This window comes from Schistocerca cancellata, chromosome 9 (assembly GCF_023864275.1).
Source record: "Schistocerca cancellata isolate TAMUIC-IGC-003103 chromosome 9, iqSchCanc2.1, whole genome shotgun sequence".
NCBI classification, from domain to species: Eukaryota; Metazoa; Arthropoda; class Insecta; order Orthoptera; family Acrididae; genus Schistocerca; species Schistocerca cancellata.
This window is the reverse complement of record NC_064634.1, coordinates 402017312-402031393: the sequence shown is the minus strand read 5'-3', so window position 1 is coordinate 402031393 and position 14082 is coordinate 402017312. Positions and strand designations below refer to the sequence as shown.

General features: G+C 45.9%; 1 protein-coding gene across 1 annotated transcript in view; it reads left to right on the top strand.

Annotated features, from left to right (window-relative positions):
• The window catches only part of LOC126101053 (U-scoloptoxin(16)-Er12a-like), a 110983-nt gene extending 98033 nt beyond the window's left edge, over nt 1-12950 (top strand). Inside the window, exons 3-4 of the mRNA XM_049911720.1 lie at nt 44-185; nt 12691-12950. Of these exons, the coding sequence (XP_049767677.1) occupies nt 44-185; nt 12691-12793 (245 nt within the window). The 3' untranslated portion in view covers nt 12794-12950. The remainder of the gene's footprint in view (nt 1-43; nt 186-12690) is intronic.
• The last annotated feature ends 1132 nt before the right edge of the window (nt 12951-14082 follow it).

Genomic DNA, 14082 nt, shown 5'->3' with positions numbered 1-14082 from the left:
TGTCTTAAATGTGACGTGGTTGTGGCAATGTTCTGTCCCACAGAGCATCCGGGCAAGTGCTACGACGCACGCCGCAACGAGGGCTACGCCGTGGGCCAGACGTGGCACCGTATACGCGAGCCGTGCTCGCAGTTCACCTGCGCCCAGGGCAAGACCAAGGGCAAGTACATCATCAAGGGCAAAGGGTAAGTGCCGGCGCCGAAGCCCGTCCAATAACGGGCAGCGGCGGTGCAGCAAAGTGCATAATTACGGTCGGCCGTTGTGGCCGAGCGGTTCTAGGCGCTTCAGTCCGGAACCGCGCGACCGCTACGGTCGCAGGTTCGAATCCTGCCTGGGGGATGTGCATGATGTCCTTAGGTTAGTTAGGTGTAAGTAGTTCTAAGGTCTTGGGGACTGATGACCTCACCTGTTAAGTCCCATAGTGCTCAGAGCCATTTAGCATAATTACGGGAGAACACACGCTACGACGATGACTGCTGTTGACCGTTGCCTGTAATTATCCGTATACCTGATACGCCATGGTACGTCCTGTTCCACCAACAGCGTGTGTTCTTATAAGTAACGAACGTCTAAAAGGCTGGAGAAAGGACACACTGTGAAATCCTTCACACAAAACTGTCATAAAACTGTTCTACTTAGAGCAGAAATCACAAGTGCAATAACTACTTTTTTGTTCTGATACACATAGTTCACGTTAGTTATGTAACACGCAAGTTATTCTCACGAGGGAGTGCGTAACGGTCGCAGCTCGAATGGATGTGGTCTGCACGACAAGACCACGGTGGTTAAGCGAATATTCAGCCACTGGTGAAACGTTCTAATTTTACATACAATTTCCTTTACCTTGATCTTCCACACTTAAGGTACGTGTTCACGTCTACCGAAAACCGCCTCGACGCGGATGATTAATCCCCAAGACACGGCCGGCCGCGGTGGCCGACCGGTTCTAGGCGCTTCAGTCCGGAACTGCGCGACTGCTCTGGTCATAGGTTCGAATCCTGCCTCGGGCATGGATGTGTGTGATGTCCTTAGGTTAGTTAGGTTTAAGTAGTTCTACGTTCTAGGGGAATGATGACCTCCGATGTTAAGTCCCACAGTGCTCAGAGCCATTTGAACCATTTGAACCCAAGACACGACAGACATATTAAAAAGTATTTACATAAGTGCTCATGTACCTATTCCAGACGGATCACGTATCTGATATGTCAATATGACTTCAGTCAGCACGATTGCGACTGTTTCTAAGCGATTTTATAGTTCGTGTCGTACTGACCGTTAATGCCTCCGTTCGCGAGCACAGAAGCTGATAACCTCGGGGTTGAGCGTCCATAAATCAACACACACACACACACACACACACACACACACACACACACACACACACGTGAGCGCGCACCGATTACATCGCCACACTAGTTATTTTTTAACGGTTTTTATGTGTGGCGGTCAGTCATATGACTGTATGCTTACAAACTACGATGTTAATCTATACTTAAGCTGGATTTTTCATCATATTCAAACGTTTACACATACACAAGTCAGAATATGTACAAAAAATAAATTGACGGAAAAATGGCAACAAACAATAATTAATGAAGAGCAATAAAATTCCGGGAATACACTTGTCTGGGTAACATTTTTGACTGATAAATTTTGCTTGATCACAGATTAATGAAAGCTCGAGGTAAGTCATAGCAAATGTGAAATACTGATGTATTAATAACCGTGTAACCGCCAGAATGTTGACTGCAAGCATGCAATCGTGCACGCATTTTGTTCTACAGGTGCCGGATGTCAGTTTTTGGGAGGGAGTTCCATGCCTTTTGGTCACTGAAACCAGAGACTCTGTTTGTTGATCATGCTGGAACTGTCGTCCGATGTTGTCCCACATGTGCTCCATTGGAGACGGACCTGGTGATCGAGCAGGCCAAGACAACATGTCGACACTCTGCACAGCTTGTTAGGTTACAACAGCGGCATTTGGGCGAGCATTATCCTGTTGGATTGCTGTTCATGAATGGCAGCACATGAGGTCGAATCACCAGATTGACGTGCAGTTTTGAAGTCAGTTTGCATTGGATAACCATGAGAGAACTCCTGCTGTACAGGGCTATTACAAATGATTAAAGCGATTTCATAAATTCACTGTAGCTCCATTCATTGACATATGGTCACGACACACTACAGATACGTAGAAAAACTCATAAAGTTTTGTTCGGCTGAAGCCGAACTTCAGGTTTCTGCCGTCAGAGCGCTCGAGAGTACAGTGAGACAAAATGGTGACAGGAGCCGAGAAAGCGTATGTCGTGATTGAAATGCACTCACATCAGCCACTCATAACAGTGCAACGACACTTCAGGACGAAGTTCAACAAAGATCCACCAACTGCTAACTCCATTCGGCGATGGTATGCGCAGTTTAAAGCTTCTGGATGCCTCTGTAAGGGGAAATCAACGGGTCGGCCTGCAGTGAGCGAAGAAACGGTTGAACGCGTGCGGGCAAGTTTCACGCGTAGCCCGCGGAAGTCGACGAATAAAGCAAGCAGGGAGCTAAACGTATCACAGCCGACGGTTTGGAAAATCTTACGGAAAAGGCTAAAGCAGAAGCCTTACCGTTTACAATTGCTACAAGCCCTGACACCCGATGACAAAGTCAAACGCTTTGAATTTTCGGCGCGGTTGCAACAGCTCATTGAAGAGGATGCGTTCAGTGCGAAACTTGTTTTCAGTGATGAAGCAACATTTCTTCTTAATAGCGAAGTGAACAGACACAATGTGCGAATCTGGGCGGTAGAGAATCCTCACGCATTCGTGCAGCAAATTCGCAATTCACCAAAAGTTAACGTGTTTTGTGCAATCTCACGGTTTAAAGTTTGCGGCCCCTTTTTCTTCTGCGAAAAAAACGTTACAGGACACGTGTATCTGGACATGCTGGAAAATTGGCTCATGCCACAACAGGAGGCAGACAGCGCCGACTTCATCTTTCAACAGGATGGTGCTCCACCGCACTTCCATCATGATGTTCGGCATTTCTTAAACAGGAGAGGCTTCAGTGGAAGGACCGCCGACTGGCAGCCTACAGCAGTTACCAGAGGGAGACAAGAACCCACTGCTAGTATGGTCTGGAACAATGCGTATTATTTTCCATTGATGGTGTAATGATAGCAAGAATGGTTGTTCACGTTGTTTTAGGATTTTTTTCAAATTTAAATTGGTATTACGTGTTTAATATGAAAATGCGGTAGAATAGGATGTAATGGTAGTAACTTGTAGCAGTTGCTGTCTATGGCGAAGCCAGGAATTCCCCTACGGTGATGAAAAATGACCAAAGAGATTGATAAATAAACTACTGAAAGTTTTGCTTCACCTGTATATCTGTGAACGCTATTGGTTTCAAGTCGAGCAGGGAATGAAAGAATGAGTCATACGCATCTAAAGAAAAAAACTATTAATTCCTTGAAATAAAGGCAGGGAGATGAGCTCCTCGTCTTTTCAAAGGTGAACTAGAGAAGGTAAAAAGAGAATGGTGAAAGGAGCTAGACAGTGACTTCCAAATGGTATCTATCAGCGATGCAGACGCAATGGGTTCAGTGCTGATTGCCTAGTATTCGCGACGATCTGACACTTCTGTAGAGTTCAACAGAAACTTCAGTGAATAGCTCAGTGCTCTCATTCAAGAAGCAACAAATACAGTGCCAAATATGTCTCTTGAAAATACACAATAAATCACATCAGTGATCCTTCACGTGCATTGCATCTAGAGGGAGAAAACAGGTTTAAACTCCTGTGAGAATTGCTGGGACCAAGTCTGTCCGAAATAATAGTATTATCAACTCGAATAAACAGGTTGGAAGTGGCATGTCATCTGACCATAAGCCCCTATGACAGAAAGAGTCTTTCGTGTATCACAAAAATGAACCATTATCAGGCAGTAATCTGCTCTGGAGCCGTATATGGTGCAGAGTGTCTAGTACTCAGAAGGTAGGGTCTCACAGAGAAACTTAAAATCCGGGAGAGAAAGATAATGAGGAAGATTCGGGAACCAGTCGAGGAAATTAACGGATATAAAAGACGACCAAACAGCAACTCTAGAAATCCTCTGAAAAAAATCACGGACGTGGTTAGGAACATGTCTACATGATGCATCGCAGCAGGTTGACCAGTCAGCTTCTCGATTACTGATGAAAGAAGGTGATCAAGTCACCACGACTGGCGGAATTGATAGAAGATCTGCAGGAATTGCGAGCTACATAAAGAGACTTAAAAGACGAGGCGCACTGCAGAAGAATGCTGAAGCTAGTGAGGTCCCAAAGAAAACCACTAAGAAAAAAGACGTGCCTTATAGAACCAAGGAGCGGCAAGACCAACACTACCAGAGAATGCGAAGCTACTGGACGAACATCAAAACCCACCCCAAAAACAGTAAATGAATGTCGTGGTCCTCAGCTAGCTTGTATAGAAGAAGAAGAAGAAGAAAAGAAAGTTAATGTGTCGAAAAGTATTCAGCTGTGGAATCAAAATACGTGGGGTGTTCAGAAAGTAAGAACCACTCGGTCGCGAAATGGAAACGACTGTGAAAATCCGATAAAGCTTTGCACAGACGTGTTGGGCAGTGTTTCTAGTATGACCCTAGATAGCATCACGTCGTGTTTCTCGTTTCTGCGCTCACAGTGAGCGCGTAAAGATGCCTAGAAAATAGTGTCTCCCGCCAAGTACGAGGGCCTGATGACAAAATTCGTCTGAAGCTATGCAGCCAACATTACATAAGTGTCGTGCGGTTTCTTCTTCAACACAATTTTCAGTCGTATTGTGCAGGGGCAATAAAGATGCTCCTGCATAGTTTTCAAATGGAAACGTTTGATTACTCACAATACAACCCGTAATTGTCTCCCTCTGAGTTTCATCTCTGCTCACCTGAACCGCTGGCTATGAACACAACATTTTGGAATAGACAACGAGCTGTAGGCCAGCGTAGAGAATTGGTAGAAAGCGCTGGCGGCTGCCTTCTATAACGAGGGTATTGGAAAGCTGGTACAACGCTACGACAAATGTCTAAGTCAGGACGGCGACTACGTAGAGCAGTAGCTGGAAGGTGTAGCTAACTGATACAAATAAAACATTTCTGATTTTCGTTGTGGTTACCATTTCGCGATCAATCGGAACTTATTTTCTGTACAGCTCTCGCAGGCAGCTGGCTAGCATCCAATACCTTGTTTCTCAACCTTATACACTGTTATAAGCTTGGGTCCTCCTTGGCATGCTATCCACAGGGTGGAAGGGACGTTAATGTTCAAGCCTGCCCAAGTCTCCAAGGACGGCCCGTCTGAGTTCATGCTGTGCATGAAGAGGGTTAGTGCGATAGTGCACTGCAAGTGTCAACTTGTTCCCAAGCGTGCTTAACCGGGATATCATCAACAGATGCACCAGATTACTCCATTCGGTTGATTCTTACCTCCCGAAGGAAGATGATCAGAATTGGGAGCAATGTCTTCATGCATTATCATCTTGAAAGATGAACACATCACAACTTGACGGCGATTCCGACATCTGTACACGGCACCGGCCCAAAACTGACGCACCTCATAGCTAAATCTTTGAGACTGTATGCGGAAGACATGCATTGATACGTGGCCACCTACACGCTCTTCCACGGCACTCATCAGGTGCCACACAAACGCTGCACTCGTCAATGCAGATAACCCGACACCATTAGTTCACTTTCCACTGCAGGTTTCCCTTGCTCACCTTCTTCGCGCACTATAGTTCTAGAGGTTGTTTCGTTCTTTTGTCTGTAATGGACGCCTAGAAGGTACAATTGATAGTGTAGAGGAGCTTACATACTATCAGTGTAGACATAGCTCAGCCAGTTGCCTCTAAAAAGGCAGTCAGATCAGCTGCATTCTCCTCAGGTTTTCCAATAGCCATAATTTGTAGGCAGCGATTGTCAGCTAGTGTTGTTGACAGCTGGCGAGAAAGAGCTTTTAATGTTTTGTGCCTCACGACAGTGGTTTAAAGTTAGAATAACGCCGCTGTAGTGTACTCCAATGCGGTGGACAACTTTCAATGGTTACAGCGCTTCCTGCCCGAAGCTTGACATGACCCCTGAAAGAACGCTGAAGGACTCAGCAGTGTATACAGACATCATTGTCCATTCACGATTAGACACAGCTCACGCCCTACTGAACTGCACTCAGGTGCAAAACAGTAATAGTACACTCCTGGAAATTGAAATAAGAACACCGTGAATTCATTGTCCCAGGAAGGGGAAACTTTATTGACACATTCCTGGGGTCAGATACATCACATGATCACACTGACAGAACCACAGGCACATAGACACAGGCAACAGAGCATGCACAATGTCGGCACTAGTACAGTGTATATCCACCTTTCGCAGCAATGCAGGCTGCTATTCTCCCATGGAGACGATCGTAGAGATGCTGGATGTAGTCCTGTGGAACGGCTTGCCATGCCATTTCCACCTGGCGCCTCAGTTGGACCAGCGTTCGTGCTGGACGTGCAGACCGCGTGAGACGACGCTTCATCCAGTCCCAAACATGCTCAATGGGGGACAGATCCGGAGATCTTGCTGGCCAGGGTAGTTGACTTACACCTTCTAGAGCACGTTGGGTGGCACGGGATACACGCGGACGTGCATTGTCCTGTTGGAACAGCAAGTTCCCTTGCCGGTCTAGGAATGGTAGAACGATGGGTTCGATGACGGTTTGGATGTACCGTGCACTATTCAGTGTCCCCTCGACGATCACCAGTGGTGTACGGCCAGTGTAGGAGATCGCTCCCCACACCATGATGCCGGGTGTTGGCCCTGTGTGCCTCGGTCGCATGCAGTCCTGATTGTGGCGCTCACCTGCACGGCGCCAAACACGCATACGACCATCATTGGCACCAAGGCAGAAGCGACTCTCATCGCTGAAGACGACACGTCTCCATTCGTCCCTCCATTCACGCCTGTCGCGACACCACTGGAGGCGGGCTGCACGATGTTGGGGCGTGAGCGGAAGACGGCCTAACGGTGTGCGGGACCGTAGCCCAGCTTCATGGAGACGGTTGCGAATGGTCCTCGCCGATACCCCAGGAGCAACAGTGTCCCTAATTTGCTGGGAAGTGGCGGTGCGGTCCCCTACGGCACTGCGTAGGATCCTACGGTCTTGGCATGCATCCGTGCGTCGCTGCGGTCCGGTCCCAGGTCGACGGGCACGTGCACCTTCCGCCGACCACTGGCGACAACATCGATGTACTGTGGAGACCTCACGCCCCACGTGTTGAGCAATTCGGCGGTACGTCCACCCGGCCTCCCGCATGCCCACTATACGCCCTCGCTCAAAGTCCGTCAACTGCACATACGGTTCACGTCCACGCTGTCGCGGCATGCTACCAGTGTTAAAGACTGCGATGGAGCTCCGTATGCCACGGCAAACTGGCTGACACTGACGGCGGCGGTGCACAAATGCTGCGCAGCTAGCGCCATTCGACGGCCAACACCGCGGTTCCTGGTGTGTCCGCTGTGCCGTGCGTGTGATCATTGCTTGTACAGCCCTCTCGCAGTGTCCGGAGCAAGTATGGTGGGTCTGACACACCGGTGTCAATGTGTTCTATTTTGCATTTCCAGGAGTGTATGTAGCAATTTCCAGTAGTCAAAAAAAGTATACACAAAGAGGTTAGTAATTAAAAACGCATGAAATATACAACGCATAATAACTGCGAAAACTTGTTGGGCTTTTTAGATATAAACTGCTTACTAAACAAAAGTGAAGCACCCTTCTAAGGAGGAAACAAAATGAAGTTTCGCTGTTTGAGAGGGCATCCGATGTTATTTCGGTGATTACGATATTGAGTCAAATTTACAAATAGCTTGGCAATACGAGCTCAGTTTTCAGTATGACGATGAATCCCCTCTGACCTGGATGCACCTACTGATTCGACTGGGAAGGGTTGTATTCTGTCTGAGGCAAGTAGTGTTGTAAAGTGCTCCTTCATATCCCAAGTAGTGACACTGGGACTGAGTTGACTTTTGAGATGGAACCCACACATGTTCTTTTGGGGACAGATCTGCAGATCTTGCTGGCCATGGGTGTACATAAACATCTACATCTATAACACTTCCTGGCAGAGTGAAACTGTGTGCCGCACCGAGCCTCGAACTCGGGACCTTTGCTTTTCACTGGCAAGTGCAATATCCTTTCTTTCAGAAGTGCTAGTTCTACAAGGTACGCAAGAAAGCTTCTGTAAAGTTTGGAAGGTAGGAGACGAGGTACTGGCAGAAGTAAAGCTGTGAGAACGGGGCGTGAGTCGTGCTTGGGTAGCTCAGTTCGTAGAGCACTTGCCCGCGAAAGACAAAGGTCGCGAGTTCGAGTCTCGGTCCGGCATACAGTTTTAATCTGCCAGGAAGTTTCATATCAGCGCACACTCCGCTGCAGAGTGAAAAATCTCATTCTGATCTACATCTATGTCTACATCATACTCCGTAAGCCACCTAATGGTGTGTGGCAGAGGGTACTTTCGGTACCACTATCTGATCCCTCCAACCCTGTTCCACTCACGAGTAGTGCATGGGAAGAATGATTGTCGGTAAGCTTCTGTACCGGCTCTAATTTCTCGAATTATCTTCTTGTGGTCAGTACGCGAGATGTATGTGAGAGCATCTCCGTAACGTTCTCGAGTCAGCTAAACGATCCCGTAACGAAACACGCCGCCATTCGTTGGATCCTCTCTATGTCCTCTATCAGTCGTACCTGATAGGAATCCCAGACATATGAACAATACTCAAGAACTGGGCGAATAAGCGCCTTATAAGCCATCTATTTCGTGGATAAGTTACATTTCCTTAAGATTCTTCCGATGAATCTGAGTCTGACGTCTGCATTTCCCACTATCTGCTTTACGTGGTCATTCGACTTAAGGTCGCTCTGGATAGTTATGCCTAGATATTTTACGGCAGACGCTGTCTCCAGCTGTTTGTCATCAATAGTGTAGCATCACAGTAGTGGATTTCTTTTCCTATGTGTGCGCAATATGCTACATTTATTTAGGTTCAGGGTCAACTGGCAGAGCCTGCATGCAGGTCGTTCTGCTAATTCTTACTATTTTCTGGTGTTGCTGCTTTGGTACAGACGACTGCATCATTCGAATAGCCTTAAAGAGTATCCGTCGCTTTCTACTAGATCATTTATTTATACTTTAAACAGCAACGGTCCTATCACACTTCCCTGTGGTACTCCGTGTATTACCTTTACATCTGTCGATGTCGAGTCCTATCTCCAAGAAAGTCGTGAATCCAGTCGCAGGTCTGCTCCGATACTCCTTAAGCACGTTTTTTTTTTTTTCATTAAACGGCAATGCGGAACGGTGTCAGATGCCTTACTGAAATCAAGCAACACGGCATCAACCTGAGCGCCGTTGTCCACTGTGCTGTGGATCTCGCGGAGGAACAGAGCGAGCTGAGTTTCGCAGGATCTCTGTTTGCGGAACCCATATTGATTTTTATAGAGGAGCTGTTTATTTTCCAAGAACGTCATAATTCTTGAGCATAAAACAAGTTCCACAATTCTACAACAGATTAACGTCAACGATATAGGTCTATAATTGTATAGATCTGCGTTACGGTCTTCCTTAGAAACGGGAATAACCTGCGCTTTTTTCCAGTCGTTAGGTACCTTTCGTTGTTCAGGCGATCTATGATAAATTTGTGCTAGAAGGAGAGCACGTTCTTCGCATAATCTTTATAGAATCTCATAAATATCTCATCTAGTCCTGACGCCTTTCCATTACTAAGCTATTGTAGCTGCTTCTCAATTCCGCGATCGGTTATCTCAATGTCTGCCATTTCGACGTTCGTACGACGATGGAAAGGTGGGGCACTGTTAGGATCTTCCGCGGTGTAACACCTTCGAAAGACTGAATTCAGTATTTCGGCCTCCGCTGTTATCTTCTTATTCAGGTCGGTTGACAACGTCTTGCTTTCAAAATCATTGAACACTTCTCTCACTGCTCTCCTTACGCTCATTTTCACTTCGTTCAGCTTTTGTCTGTCAGCTAGGTTTTTACTTCTCTTGAATCTGAGATGAAGTGCTCTTTGTTTACGTAGCGCTTTTCTGATATGGCTGTTAAACCATGGTGGATCTTTCATATCCCTTAAAACCTCACTCGGAACATTCATCACGCAGACAGTTCCCAGAGACATGTGCTGTATTTGCACGAGTATTGTTCTGTTAAAAAGTGTATCCAAGATACCGTCGCATGAGAGGTAACACGAGAGGATATGAGGAGGTAGGATGCCTGTGGTGTACTGTTGTAGCGCAGAGTTCCTTCAGTCATTACCAGCCGTCACCTGAAGTCATACCCGATGGCTCTCCACACCATGACATCTGGAGTAACATCGCATTGTCTCTCAAAAACATTGGAAGAATGTTGCCTCTCTCGAGATCGCCTCCGTAGGCCTCCAACTGTTGCAACTCGCTGACGATGGTTATCCAGGGTAGTGCAGATCCACGATTCATCAGTGAACACAATGCAACGCTGTTCATCTCCATATTCATCAGTCACGACGCCACTCCAAAAACAGCCGTGTGTAATTCCCTAGCCCAGCTGCTAGTCTCCGACCCATGTGCTTAATGACGCATAGTGTTTAATGACACACAGTGTTGTAAGGAGTCCGTTATTTGCTTTCGGATGACAGGCCCAGATGTGAAGTGGTTAGTACGTGCTTGGTGGTCAACACGGCGCTCTTACCCTGTGGTGGCCAGACATTGTCGACTGGGAACTTGGGGACGACTATGCCTCAAGTTCCCATGCAGTCCAACATCAGGCCACTGTCAGATCCGAATTCCTCAAAATCTGGACACTGCATGATTCGACGATCTGTCCAGATGGAGACCCACAATGAGACCCCTATTAAACTCAGTTAGGTGCTGATAATGCTGTCTTACACGAGTACGTCGCATCTCAGTGTCCTTGACAGTGATCACTTAACATCCGCCAATATGCACGCCCCCTTACGTACCTTTCCAGGCCTGGTAACGACGCTAGACACTAAGACTGTTGATATTTTTAAAAACATTGGGAATCCGACATATCGATATTTGAGATATGACTTTACCGACTGCTTATATATCTAAATGTGTATCGATATGTATGTATTCGACGGATGAAATATCGACGCACTGGTCTATAAAAATGTCGTCCGCACATTGTAAATATACTGCCAGTTTTAGAACTGGATATTTAAGTATTGATTTATTATTAGATATTCTGTACATCAACATGCTAGCAACCTGCTTATCCCCCTCAGAGTAAGAATTGAAAGGAAAACGATGCGCCGGCCAGTGTGGCCACGCGGTTAAAGGCGCTTCAGTCTGGAGCCGCGCGACCGCTACGGTCGCAGGTTCGAATCCTGCCTCGGGCATGGATGTGTGTGATGTCCTTAGGTTAGTTAGGTTTAAGTAGTTCTAAGTTCTAGGGGACTGATGACCTCAGATGTTAAGTCCCATAGTGCTCAGAGCCATTTTTGAAAACGATGCACGTTCACGCCTGGGGATAACCACTTTGCTGACAATGGTAACTGCATATAACTGGCACAATAAAAGGTGTCCGATCGATCCTTTGTTAGGTATCGTCATATATCGGACTTGCCTGGAACACTTTATGTCAACTCTGTTTTTTCACTCCTGTAGACCCCAACGACCCAGCAGTTGTAGTGTCAAAACTGCGTGCTGAAGGTAAACGTTGCAGTTTCTGTCCGTAAAGTCGAGCACCGTTTGCATCAGCATTTCCCCTCACACGTCTCCGCCGACCGCAAACACCAATCCTGTCATCAGAGTTTTGTTCACAATTTTCGGCAACTGTTTCTGAAGAATGTCGATGTGAAGAAATGGCACACCAGTTGCGTTGAAAATTGTGCTCTTTCTTCACGGAGAAATCTTGTTATCCCATTCATACCCACCAGTACAATCGAATTCTTCTTTTCCACCACCTATACTCGCTTCACACATTCAAAGAGAAAGGTCGGACGTGATATTTTTTGGAAAAAATATCGATATTTGAATTAGAATGAGAATTAAAACTCTGATGACTTAGCCGTTTGGTGTAACCGCGTGGTATAGGCCGCCATGCCACGGTCCGCGCGGCTCCCCCCTTCGGAGGTTCGAATCCTCCCTCGGGCATGGGCGTGTGTGTTGTCCTTAGCGTAAGTTAGTTTAAGTTAAATTAAGTAGTGTGTAAGCCTAGACACCGACGAATTCATCAGTTTGGTCCCATAGGAACTTACCACCACTATCATCTTATGATTTATATACCTACAGATTGTTTTTATGTGTACGAAGTTAGAATGACATCTGACCGTTTCTTCTGGGTTCTTCATTTTTTTGCTAAGCAGTGCGATGTAGTGATAGCTGCTGCAAAATAGATAAAATTACCAAATATGAGCAACCAGTCGCAATTTTATGGTTTACGGTCGCTGCACGACTTGGGAACCACATAGAGCCCACCATTCAAAAATAGATAAAACACCACATTATGTGAAACGTAAGATTGTAAAGTTGTAGCATATCACAGTCTGTCTTAGATAGCAATTGATGGCCTTAATCCAATGAAGGTGATAAATGACACGTTAGTATTAGCCGGCACTTGTTGCTGTTCAGCAGCCAGCACTGAGTGTGTTGTGCGCGTGTTGCAGGTGTGACCCAGTGACCCCGAAGAAGGGCTGCCGCATCGAGGAGGGCAACCGCAACGCCAAGTACCCGCGCTGCTGCGCCTCCCTCAGCTGCCCCGCCAACTGAACGGCGCGCGCACCTCGCACCTCGCACCCTGCATCACAGACGCCGCCGCTAACGTGTCCCACACGCTCTGCTTCTTATCCACACTGTTTTGCTACAAAATATGTATTTTGCAGATATTATGTATGAAGTGGACAATAAAGTATTAAATTAACACTCACTGCTGTCTTCCTTTGTGTATCTCTATGAATTAGACAGAATACTATGAACACTCAGCTAACGATACGCATGTTCGGCATCTGAAACAGCCATAATCTTCAGTGATCAATACACATAAAAACATGAACTCTGATCAGATTACATGGCATCTCATGAAAAATAACATTTCCATTTCACTGGGGAACGCTGGAAGAAGGTGAAGGGATCTTACTTGTTTTTCCAATATTCACATCTTTCGATTATGTATAGGACAGAGAAGACACGTTATGTCTTTCTGATGCTCAGAATACAATCAAGAACATTTCCTGCTATATGACAGGGGTTATTATCGCCTTGACGCTTACTAATCGAGAATGATAAACGTGCCTGCAACATCTAATGCTCACTTAAAATAGTTCTATAAATCTTAAAAATTATTTTGTCACTAAGGGTACCCTACCACCAACGAAAAATCTCGATATTATCAGATAAAATATTGAAAGACTTCCTTCAAGCTTCACTGTTCGAAGAAGATAATGTGGTTTACGTGTTTCTCCCGATGTTCATCATACGTAAACATGAATAAAATATTCTCGATTTTTAAGCCGTACCATGTTAATCAAATTTCTTAATCTAATGGCTGTCTCTGCCATCATCTTCCAGGAGTGAAACTACTGACTGCCAGGGTTGGCAAAGAGTTCTGTTCAACAGAGGGAACCCAACATCACCCGACAGAATTTTGTCAGTTGTTTAGGGGCGTTTTCTCGGTATTACGCATAAGAATATTGATAGCAGTCGGTGCTTCCGAGTGTTATTAATAACAACAATCTCCTGATTCATGTTACAGAAATGGGAATTGAACTTATGCCTGTCAGGTCTTCACCTCTGGTCAACTCCGCAGTTGTCTGCTCCAGGTCTTTAAAATGCTCCTAATCTGCAGCACACTTAAAAATGATGTCAGCTGGAGACACATGTTCTTCAAGCCACTACTGTAACTGAAACTTGGCAACTTTGCAGAATGTTTGGCAATTCTGTTGTAGTCGAGTTACTTTGTGGAATGGCACAGAATTATCCTGCTAAATTTTCTTGTCATTTTCCTAAAATATTCTGAGAGATTTTCTCTTAAGCTGCAGTATCGGATTAATAAATTTATA